Source organism: Microtus ochrogaster, chromosome 5, assembly GCF_000317375.1.
Source record: "Microtus ochrogaster isolate Prairie Vole_2 chromosome 5, MicOch1.0, whole genome shotgun sequence".
Classification (NCBI taxonomy): domain Eukaryota; kingdom Metazoa; phylum Chordata; class Mammalia; order Rodentia; family Cricetidae; genus Microtus; species Microtus ochrogaster.
In genome coordinates this window covers 59,153,568-59,166,178 of record NC_022012.1, presented here as the reverse complement: position 1 = coordinate 59,166,178, position 12,611 = coordinate 59,153,568, and the positions used below count along the sequence as shown (strand labels likewise).

The 12,611-nt window shown below is 41.1% G+C and overlaps 1 protein-coding gene across 1 annotated transcript in view; it reads right to left on the bottom strand.

The window, feature by feature from the left end:
• Positions 1-12,611, bottom strand: part of Impg1 (interphotoreceptor matrix proteoglycan 1) — a 129,500-nt gene that overhangs the window by 95,828 nt on the left and 21,061 nt on the right. Inside the window, exons 4-6 of the mRNA XM_026779099.1 lie at positions 5,367-5,533; positions 5,077-5,105; positions 2,688-2,752 (exon numbers count right to left, since the gene is read on the bottom strand). Of these exons, the coding sequence (XP_026634900.1) occupies positions 2,688-2,752; positions 5,077-5,105; positions 5,367-5,533 (261 nt within the window). The remainder of the gene's footprint in view (positions 1-2,687; positions 2,753-5,076; positions 5,106-5,366; positions 5,534-12,611) is intronic.

Here is a 12,611-nt window from a genome sequence, read left to right as displayed (position 1 = left end):
GCTCCCACAAAGCCAGTACGTGCAGTAGGATCAAAAACCCATTGCCATTGTTCTTGAGTTCTCAGTAGTTCTCATTGTCCGCTATGTTCAGCGAGTCTGGTTTTATCCCAGGCTTTTTGAGGACAGCATAGAGAAAATAAACGCACTGATCAAATTCTCCATTCTTTGAATTCTTTGGTTGGGTTTCACCTAACTTACTCTTATTAGAATACATTACCACGGAATTGGAAATTTTTAGAGAAGACAGGGTGCCTTTATTTGACTTTAATTCTAATGGTCATGTTACATATGTTTCTTCAGTGAGACACATGCATCTCTGATATTGGTCATTGGCTGGATATTTGGATTACTGATAGTCTTCAGTTGAAGTACTTGGAGTGTTCAACTGGGATTAGGTCGTAGTGGGGTTGAGGTATTAGTCCTCTTCATTGGCTGTGTATAGTTTAATAGCTAAACCTCAGCCAGTGTACTCAAGTCACTGGGCACAAACTACAGCCATACTCTGAGGGTAAATTACTACTTACAGACTCACCCCAACCTAATGGATAAACTCACTTCCAAAACCAGCCCTTTTGGTTGTCCTCCTCTATAGTAATGAAGTGGCTGTCAGTGAGGCCATAGTGAAGACTGAAGCTTCAGTGATGCCCATGTGGTTTCCACAGGAGTCTGAGTACTGCTGATTTCACCTGCAAATCCCGAGACCGCCCCCCCAGTCTTAAAAAGTAGTTTCAATTTAGTCTTTATTTAATGAATTTAATTTTGCTATGAAGGTTCTTAGCAGATAAAACATCCTGTTTAAAAATCAGAAAAACAAATTTTAATGCTATTAATTTTATTGTTTTTTTACTGTCTAAAAGAAAGTGGCATGAGGTGTCTTTTAACAAATGCTTCCTGTAAACAATACTTTTCCAAATACATCTTGATATTAGGAATTGCAAGTCAAACTTCATCATTTATAAGAGGAATTAGCAACTGCACAACTTTCTGATTTTTTTTTGTTAAAGAATGTCTTTCACTATTTTTTTTTTGTAAGTGAAACTGAACCAGCCTTTCTGCATTATTAGCTATGTAAGCCTAGAAATGGTAAATTATTTTGACTTAGAAGAAATATGAAAATGAAATCTCAGAAACTCCTCTGAATGTCAGGAAATAAATATGTGAACTTGATTATCATTGTCTAAAAATCTGTTTTTTTTAAATGCACAGATTTAAAGGAACATCCTTCACCTGTCTTTTTTGAAAAAAAAAAATCAAGACAAGATCTTATATAAACTGACTATAGCTTCAAACTTACTGTGTTGCCAAATACGCTGAACTTTTGACCCTCCTGCCTGCATTTTCTGAGCACTGGGATTATAGGCATATACCACCCCATCCATGTAAGACATATTGTGGACTGAACCTGGAGATTTATGCATGCTTGGGAAGCTCTCTATTGAGCTCCATCCCCCAGCTCCAAAATTTGCTTTTTAGAAAACATTATTAACATTTTAAAAATCAAATCAAATGAGAAAAAATACTACCTAGAAGTTCAATAGTTTTATATACTTGAAGGTATGTATAAAATGGGACTAGAGAGATAGCAAGTGGTTAAGAGCATTTGATGCTCTTGTAGAGGACTTGGGTTTGGTTCTCAGCCCCCAAATGGAGCTCACAACCATCTGTAACTCTAGTCCCAGGAGATCTAATACTTTATTTTAAGCTCTTAATGGCACTGTATACATGTGGTACTTGTACACACATGTAGGCAAAATATTCATGCACATAAAATAAAATAAACATTTTGAAAGGCATATTATATATATTTTATATTTGGTACACAGTATGGCCTCAAACTCCCGATCTTTTGGCCTCAATTTCCTGAGTAATGGGATTATAGGTATGTGCCAGCCATCATCCTCACTAAAAGTATTATTAAATTATGAGGGAAAATGATAAGACTGACTTAATAAAATACATGAAATAGAAATTTCAAACATCCAGTAAACAGAAAATTAATATCTCTTTTTTTTTGAAAATTAAAATTCTATGTTCAGGGCTGGTGAGATGACTCCACAACTAAAGCTCCTTGTTGTACAGGTCTGAAGACCTGTGTGTGATCCCTGGAGCCCATGATAGGGAGAGGAGGGCACCCACTCCTCAGTTACCCTCTGACCACCACATGTACATGCCTGCGCTCAGACATACACACCAACACATTAATAAAATGATAAAAACTTAAAGCTAAAACTTTATATTCAATATTTGCAAATGTGCATTGAGATAGGTGTTGTCATTTTGACCAGTGACTTATTTAAATTATAATAACAGTTCAGGAAGACATTTGGGAAAAATTTATGAAAATAGAAATTCTGTATTATTTTTCCCCTTAGTGCAGAGATTGAACTCAGTGCCTCAAGCTAGGCAAACACTCTCCAGTGAGTGATGTCACTAGTACCAGAAACCAGTTTTCGATTTAGCAATGTCCATCGGGAAATTAGTGACTTGAAAGGTATTTAGGCTTAAATGTATTGACCAAACAGTATTTGTTATGTACATAGATATTCCACAAGGGAACCCAAACTTCTGGAAATGAGAAAGTTAACCATAAATTGTACCAGCTTTTGTCAAGGAGTGCTTTGTAAATACTTTTTTCATGATGCTTTGAATTAACAGTTGGGAGAACATGAAATGAGATCTAAGCTTACCTGTGGATAACAGAGGGGTTTTGGTAGGCTCTGACAGTGTCTCCTCTGGGGCTATTTCATCTTTTCTTTTAGCACAAAAGAAAAGGAAGAAGAGGTAAAGAGTAATTAATGATAGGAAGCCTATATTTGAGATTGTTCACAGTAGATAGACTAAATATTAGAAAAAAAGCATATTTTAGTCTAGGTTTATCTATTTTTTACTACTGCAGTTATGCTTGAATATATCTCTTTATATATACATCTATACATTGTAGAAAAATTCAAACAACCTTTTGTAATGGTTATGCCTGACTCCTGGTCTTTCTCTCAGCCTCTTGGCTTTATGTGGTCTCAGGGGGACATTTCTACAGTAAGCAAAACTGAACTTCATATGTCTCCTACTTCCTATTGTCCCATTGATCATACACTGATATAAAAGGCAATGGGTGACATAACTGGACATCGGAATATTCTTTCCAAACCTCAGACTCCTGTGAGTATGCTTGCCCAACAAAGAATGGCTGGACTTAAAGGAACGGGAGAGAATAGCACAGGATTGCTAAGTCTGTGTTCTTTTCACAACAGTTGTGCACAGTGATAGCCAGCCAGAGAGTTGGGGGGTAAGACTTCAGATCCTTGGATGGCAATGTGGGGGAGTTTCTAGGGTCAGAGCTGTCTGCATATTCAGCACCAGCCCTTTCTTGATGGGAAACAGCAGAAAGGAATTGTGGAAGTGATAAGCTTTTGGATCTAACTGAAAGATTTGTTTCTCCTATGTTTTAGCATAATATATAATTTTCTGTGGATCATGTTGACAGAGATGTAAAGAAATGGCCAGTGTTCTGTTCTTAGAGTAATCTGGACTGGACAGAGACAATACCACCAGCTATACACCTCTGCCAGGTCAACAGTTTCCACAATGCTAGAAAGTGTAATGTTTCATATAGTATCAGCTCTTCTGTCATGCTCTCTGACCAATAGAAATAGATGTTTGAACGTGGGAGATGGGTCAGTGGGTAAACACTTGCCATGAGAGCATGAGATCTGCACTTGGACCTCCCCCCTACTCGCCCAAGAATCCACATAAAATATGTATGCAAAGCTATGAGTCTGTAATCCCAGCACTGGGTGTTGGAGACAGGTGAATCTAGTGGGCTCACTAGCCTGACCACTTAGCAGAAAAGAGAACTCCATTTTCAGTGAGACCATGTTTAAAAAGTAAAGGAAAGTAGGGAATGATGGTGGAAGACAATGACATTGACTTCTAGCCTCTAACATGTAGTACAGGTAAGCACACCTGCCCACACATGCACACATGCATACATTCACACACACACACATGCATGCACACATATACTCACACACACGCATGCACATGTGCACACACACACATACACACACCATACACCATTCTGCTCTCTTCATTGGTTGGTCCTACCCAGAGACCAAGAGATGCCATGGATGCAGTCCTTACCATGCAGCTGCTTTTGTGCAGACTTGGGGTGGAGAGACAGAGATTGGGGTGTGCAGAAGGCAATGAGGGACAAGGCAGGAATATTTTGAGTGGAATCAAACAGGACTCAACATACAAAAGAAATGTTTTGGATTTATTAATCTAAACATAGTTATAAGAGAAAAAAATTAGAGGCCAGTATATCTATTGGGGGGGAGATCAGACGTGACATTATCCCCCCCATGCAGAGTAAACAGACAGCTTTGGAACTGGTTGGTGGCAAAGAGACAAGAAACAAAGCAACAAACATGAAAGGCATTTCGAAGTATTTCCTGTAACCTATATGCCGAAATGTGTATGATTTTAATATGCCATCAACTGGGTATGATTTGTGAGTCCTGAATTTAGCAACAGAATCTCTCTTCTTTAATCATTTTAGCTAATGCGCTCTCTCTCTCTCTCTCTCTCTCTCTCTCTCTCTCTCTCTCTGTAGCTAAATTTTCTTATTTGATATTCAATTCTTGTTGAGGATGTAGCTCAGTGCTTCAGTGATTTAGTCTGAGAAATACTAACACTTTAGAGAATACCAAACCAGAGTTCAAAATTCAGGTTGCTTACTGATCGTGTTACGTATTTTCCTGATGTAACTAACAGTGTGCTGTAAGTTCTAAAGATTAAACTTTTAATTGCTGTAGATCTTTTAAGTGAAGACACACAGTAGATGTATATCACAGAGGGAGGAATTCCATTGTCCTACAAACATCTATCTCAGTCTGTCGGGTCTATCCCCTTTCCCTGCGTGCGTGCATTTATCAGTATATGCAGACATTGTCTATCAGCACAGCCTAAACAGATCCTGGTGGCTGACAAATAATTAAGGCACAGTAGGTTAGTTGCACTCTATTATATGATCTTTTGAAAGTCAAGAACATCCCGAACTCTATTTTGGGTACTTACCTCCCAGGGAAGCTTCTCTGTTTTATTCTCTGAAAAAAAAAAAAAGAAAGATAAAAAGTAATTTTACCCAGAGATAATGCCAACTGAAGAGCTAAATTCTATTTTCATTCCCTCTGACTTCACCTCCACTTCAACCTGCCTGTGCAATATTATTTTGCAGAAATAAAATTCCTGCCTGTCTTATTAGCTTGCTCTAAGTATTTTGTCAAGTAACTTTCAGGCCTTGGAGACCATTTCAAAGGGCCAGGGGCCGGAGGCCTGGCTACTGCTGCGGTGTTGTGCAGGCTCACCTGCTGAAGTAGATCCAGGTGCTCCTGGGAAGTGCTGAAGTTTTTCCCAATGTCAAAGAGACAGAAGGTCTCCTTCTGGCAGATGCTGACCCACTCTCCATATTCCTCCGTGTCTGGAATGCGATCCAGAAAGACCCGATAGGCTTCCCACACTATTTCTTGACACACTGTAATACACAGCAGTTAGGGGTACAGAATGGAGAACCACTTTCCCAGAAATGCATAGTCTTATAATACAGAAAGTGGTTTCAAGCTTACGCTGGCACAGCAGTTTGCAGCTGTGATAGTCAGTGTTATTTGTCAACGGACAGGAGGGATTGTCTTGTTGACATCATATTGACCAATGGGCATATCTGTGGGGGGTATTTTGATTATATAATTGAGGTAGGAACGACCCCTTCACCATTCAGTGACTGGGATCCAGTAAAAATGGAGAAACTGAGTATAGTACTAGTGTGCACACATTAATTTATTGCTCTTTTCTTCTGAACATGGACATAATATTAACAGTTTTCTTAAGTCCTTTTCTGCCACCATAATTCTCAAATTCATCATCTCTGCCATGATGAACTATTACATAGAATTTAGCCATATAAGCCCTTTATCCCTTGTTCTAATTTGTTTTTCATTGCTGTGGTAAAGATCATGACCAAAAGAAATGGGGAGGAAAAGATTTATTTGACTTATACATCCTGTTCACAGCCCCATCACTGAGGGAAGCCAAGGGAGGAACTCAGTCAGGGCAAGAACCTAGAAGCAGGAATTGTACCGAGGCCATAGAAGAGTGCTTGCCTCCCCATGACTTGCTCATCATATATTCTTATATAACCTAGGATGACCTACTCAAGGGTGGCACTGCCCACGGTGGGCTGAACCCTTCCACACCAATCATTACTCAAGAAAATGCCCCACAGGCATGTCTACAGGCCACTTTAATGGAAGAGTTTCTTAAGTACTCTCTTCCCGGATGACCCTAGTTTATATCACATTGATGAACAAACAAACAAACAAACAAAACCAAAACCAATGCATAACTTTAAATTGCCTTTATTTGGGTATTTTATCACAATGCCAGAGAAATAAAGTCAGACAACAGACCATGGAAATTAAATCACCTAAACCATTTGAGCACCTACTATGTGCTTAGGGGAAGATAATGGGGAACAAGGTATGAATGGATGGCCCTCACATTCACATGGAAACCTGTACCAGGGAGGGCAGGTATCTTACCAAAGCATGAACATAAATTACACAGAGAAGAGATTCAGAGAGATATGCAAAGGAAATGTGGGCATGTGGAGCAGGAGATGTGGCATTTCCTACTTCTTGAACAGACATTGGCCATGCTTGGCAGGCTCTACTGCTGTACCCTACAACCTAATTCAGAGTTTGGTTTTCTGAAAACTTGCTGTCACCATTCAGCTTCCATCACCTCCCCACACAGTGCTGGTGATTGAACCCAGAGCTCACCAATGCCAGAGAAGTATTTAACTACTGAACCACACCCCCAGTGAGCCCCCACGCACCCCGCTCTTAAGAACAGCTGGTTAATCTATTTGCTAAAAGAACTTGATGGCTCAATAATCAGAGGGTGTGGCAGGATCTACTGAACCACAGAATGTTCTGACTCTTATTTTAAGTATTAATATTTAATATTTAACTCAACAAAAGCAGCATCCTTATTGTTTAAGTTAATGATGGAGAACTTGAGATGTCCACTGAACAATGTGTTAAGGGTCCATAGATGAGATGTTAGCATTGGAGGTTAATAAGATATGTCGGCAGATTTTCACCATCAGTAACATGTTTGTTCATTAATTATTCATTAATTATTTACGTTTGTCTTCAAAATTGTGGAGAAGTTGACATCATCTGACTTTGTAAAGACAAATGATTCTAAGAGGAAGAAGATGAGAAAAAAAACCAGTTTGGAATTACGTCCCACCTCCCAACTCACGCCATGACTGCATTTTTCTACACTTCCTGTTCTCAGAGGCAGAGAGGACTTCAGATCAATGGAAGCCCAGACCATTAGCCAGCAGCGTCTGACCAGAATCTTCAGGGTAGCTGATCACTTCACAGGAAATCCCAGAGGCAGTAAGAGAGCAGTCTCGCTACTCAACACAGCTCACCTCTCACTCTGAGTGAAGCCACAGGAAAGCAGGGCGGGAGCCCCACATAGAAAACACGCTTTGCAATGTGACCTCTCTACTGCCTGCCAAGACCACAGTGGAGTCCTGACACCGCTGCTTGGAGCACACAGCGACCTTCATCTCCTCAGCACTCAAGGAAGAAATGCACTAGGAAATTTGCAGATTTGTCCAAACCCTGATAGTTGGAGGTCCAGTCTGAGCAAACTGACTGCCCTTGCTGACCTCCTAGCCCTTACGCTCCATCTGTCTTTAGGGATGTGTCTGTCTGCTGAGGCCTTTCCCCGCAGGGTACCTGCTAGTTTAGTTCAAACCCTACCCAACCACCCTCAGAGATGCAATAATCCATAAAAGAAACTGTCACTGCCTTTGAGGCTTACTATCAGTGCCGTTCATGGATAATACCCATAAACATCAGGGAAGCCATGATTCAAAAGTCCCTTCTCATGACCAGATAGGTATAGCCTTGGGCATGTTGCTTTTGGACACACACTGTTTTCATTTTATTTTAGTCTACTTTAAGGTTTGGACTAATTTTTTTCTGAGTTTATCTTATGAGCTATTCCATGTTGAGCCTAAACTCAAACTTGCAGGCTTCTTAGATGTGTATGTGTATGTACATTATATGTATGCATGTGTGCATATATATATACGTGCCTCTGTGTGTGCATTGTGTGTGTATATTCATTTTTCCGAGTGCTCTGCAGCCTCAAGACAGATCTCTGCAGGTAGTGCCCTGTCACACAGGGAGACTGAGGCTGAACTTTGTTTATGGAGTCTGTGTCATTCTTTTCCTCCCTCTTCCCTTGTTGAACTTTCCTCCATAGACATCAGTACCTGCTTTTCATAAAGACACTGAGAGAAGAATCATTTATTATTGAAGCACAAGGAAGCTACTTGATGATTTATCTGCCAGGGGCATTGCAGTTTATAAGGACCATCATATTAAGGATGAAACTCATGGTGTTTAATCATGATTATCAACTTGACAGGATTCAGTATCACCATGGAAACAAACCTGTAGGCATGTCTGTGAGCTTTTCTAAACTTGATTGAGGTAGAAGACTTTCGCTAAGTGTGGGAAGTACCGTTTCCTTGGTTCAGGTCTCAGGCTGTGTGAAGGAGAAAGGGACCAAAGCACTCTATTTTCTCTGCTTTCCCAATGGGAGAGCAATGTTATCAGGCACCCCTTTCTTCCACTGCAGCATCCTCCCTGCAGGGATGGACTCTGTCTTCCAAGAGTGAACAAATCCTTCCTGCTTTAAGTTGTCAGGAGTTTTATCACAGCCACAAAGAAACCAGTCAAAACTAGAGCTAATGAGTTTTCTTTTTGAGTGTGTGTGTGTGTATGTGTGTGTGTGTGTATATGTGTGTGTGAGTGTGTGTGTATGTGTGTGTATGTGTGTATGTGTGTGTATGTGTGTGTATATGTGTGTGTATGTGTGTGTATGTATGTGTGTATGTGTGTATGTGTGTGTGTATGTGTGTGTGTGTGTGTGTGTATGTGTGTGTGTGTGTGTGTGGAGGTCAGAGGACATTTTGTGGCAGTCAGGTCTGTTCTCTCCTTTTACCATGTTGGTTTTGGAAACGCGAATCACATCCTCAGGCTTAGTGGCAAGTCCTTTTGCCTGCTGAGCTATCTGGAAAACCCAAACTATGACTTGATGTTGGGATTGAATAAGAGCAAAGAGGGAAAAGAGAAGGAGAGCCTTGGGCAGCAGGGTGGTGGGGAAGGTGAGGGTCTTCATCTTTGAGGGAGCATCCCTTGAGACTGCCAGAAACAAACTCTCCCTGTTTGCATCTGTGCTTCACAAGGGGGTCTTAGTGATTCCACACAAAGCTCCCTATACTGCACTTGTGGTGCTCTAAGCATTGCAGGGGGGTGGAGAGCTCGCTATTTCTATTTGATGTCAGAATGGGGAGCTTTCTCCCCCGAGTCTGCTGGAAGATGTCATCAGACCATTTTGTAAAGGCAGTGATGAGGACAGTAAGTGGGTCGCTCCATCAAAGGAACATGGCTTTGTGGTTTCTTGTTTCTTTGTGAACCATTTTTTTTTAGACTTAAGAAACATACACTGATGAATAGTAAAATTTCATATCACCCAGAGGCAGCCATAAAGATAATGGACTGTCATTTGCTGTGGCGAGAAAAACAGTGTTTTGTTTTGTTCAGGGGAACAAGAATGAAAGAGGCAAACCTAATCAACAATAAAGAGCTATGCATTAAAATTCAGAATTCGAAGTTTGGGCATAGCAATAGTATTTTCCACAAATACCTCTGGTGAATTATATGTCAGTGTTGTGAAGAATTAGATCTTATACAAAAAGAGTAAGTAGTAATTTTGTGTGTGTGTGTGCGTGCGCACGCACGCACACACACACACACGAGAGAACTTGCTGGCATTGTTAGCTGATCAATGTGTGGGAACACCCAGTGTAAATAATTCACACATCACTGTCTTTTCTTTGCATTGCTGATGAATGGGATGTTTGCTTCCCATATCCCTCAGCAGGCATTTTACTAGAAACTTTTGTGAAGAGAATGTGCTAGGATCTTAGAGCTCTCATGTCTATGATTTGGGCCTTTCTTTTAAGTATTTTCCATTTTCCCATGGCTAAGATGTCTGTCAGAAAGCAGATACCCTTTTACCCTCACACAATTAGACATGTAGGAACAGAGGGCTTGATAGTTTTGAAGCCCTTAGTTAAAACCCAATAAGAACTCTTATGTTGGAGATGATGTGGTGTCAGGGGATCACTCCTCCACTGCTCCAAGTGGGAGTGCAAACTTGTACAGTCACTTTGGAAATCAGCATGGAGGTTTCTCAGAAAACTGGGATTCAATCTACCTCAAGACCCAGAGATACTACTGGGCATATACCCGAAGGATACTTATCATACCACAAGGACACTAGCTCAACAACATGCATTGTAGTATTATTCGCAGTAGACAGAGCCCGAAAAGAACCTAGCTGCCCCTCAACTGAAGAATGGATAAAGAATGGAGTATTCCTCAGCTGTAAAAAGCAATGACATCATGGAATTTGCAGGGGCATGAATGGAACAAAGAAAAAAAAAAACATTCTGAGTGAGGTGACCCAGACTCAGAAAGACACAGTATATACTAACTCATATAAGGATATTAGATGGAAAGCAAAGGGCAACCAGATTACAAACTGCAACTCCAGAGAAGCTAGGAAAGAAGGAAAACCCTAAGAGGGAGACATGGGTGGCCCAGGGAAGGATAATTAGATGAGATCTCCTGGGTAAATGGGGTGAGGAGGGAGTGGTAAAGAGGAGGGAATCGGAGATGGAAACAGGAGGAAACTGACTTGTCAAAGGAGAGAGGGATGGAGTGGGAGAGCAATGAAAGAGATAGAGCTACTATGAGACTAGGGAGAAACTTGGTGTGAGGGATATTCCCAAGAATCCACAAGGATGACCCCAGCTAAGACTCCTAGCAATAGTCTAGAGGGAACCAGAAATGGCCTTCCCCTGTAATCAGATTGATGACTATCCCAATTATCAACATAGAACCTTCATTCAGCAACTGATGGAACCAAATGTAGAGATCCACAACCAAGCCCCAGGCTGAGCTCTGGGAATTCAATTGAACAGAGGGAGAAGGGAATATATGAGCAAGGGAGGTCAAGATCATGATGGAGAGATCTATAGAGACAGCTGAACCAAGCCCATTGAAACTCATGAACTCTAGACCAACAGCTGTGCAACTTCCATGGGACCGAACTAGGCTCTCCATAGGTGGGAGACGATGGGAGACAGTGGTGAAGCTTGGACTATTTTTGAGGCACCTGCTAGTAGCACCAGGGTCTATTCCTGTTGCAAGAGCTAGCTTGTTGGAGCCCATCCCTATGGTGGGATGCCATGCTCAGCCTTAATGCAGGTGGGAGAGGCTTGGTCCTGCCCCAACTTAATGGGTCAGATTTTGTTGACTTACTATTCGACTTTTTGACTTGCCGTGGACTTTGTTGGGAGGAATGAGTGAGGGATGAACTGGGAGGAGGGGAGAAAGGGTCAGGAGGAGGAGTGGGGCGAGAACTGTGGTTGGAATGTAAAATAAAAATGAAATTAAAACAAAACTCAATAAGAACTCTTAATCTGAATTAAGTCCCATTGCCCCCTACAGATGGGTGTAGACATCAAAGAGGTTCTTTGGATGTCAGGACCACAAATTTGTTCTCAACTGTCAGGAGACCGATCCCAACACAGGCTAGAACTGAACCAGTTGCTCCTGTAACTCAGCTTTCAACAGAGCAGGAAGATGCATGTTTTGGTATAGAAACTAACAACATCTGGAATTGTAAGGGTGGGAAAATGACAGTCCACTCAACTTTGACATGCAAGAACATCTTAGCCCAGAGAGACAAGATATTTGGCTCTTTTGTAGATACGTAGGGGACAGAATACCAACTAGAAATCTTTTTTTTTTTTTTATTTTAAAGGAGAAGCCCCGTGCCTTAGTTAGGATTTCTATTGCTGTGAAGTGGTACCATGACCATGGCATCTTTTATAAAAGAAAAACATTTAATTGAGGTGGCTTACATTTGCAGAAGTTTTGTTCACTATCATCATGTCAGTGTGCAGGCAGACATGGTGCTGGCTACACCTTGAGAAGGCAACAAGAAGTGGCCTGAGACACTGGGCAGTATGTTGAGCCTATATGAGACCTCAAAGCCTGCCTCCACAGTGACACACTTCCTCCAACAAGGCCTCACCTACTTCACAAGGTTATACCTCCTAATAGTGCCACTCCCTTCTGGAGCCATTTCCCTTCAAAGTACTACAGCATGTGATTTCTTAATCCATCTTAGGTAAATGAAATGAGCAGGACAGCTGCTGGCAGCTGTTTGTGGATTTAATTCCTTAACGATTTTCAAGAATTGCCATGCTCCCTGCTATGTTGTCTAAGTATAAAATACTATGGAAGCCATTTGTAATTTCGGTCTCCTCTGTGCCCCTGCTTCTAGGTTTCTTTTTTTTTGTTTTTTTTTTGTTTTTTGTTTTTTGTTTTTCGAGACAGGGTTTCTCTGTGGCTTTGGAGCCTGTCCTGGAACTAGCTCTGTAGACCAGGCTG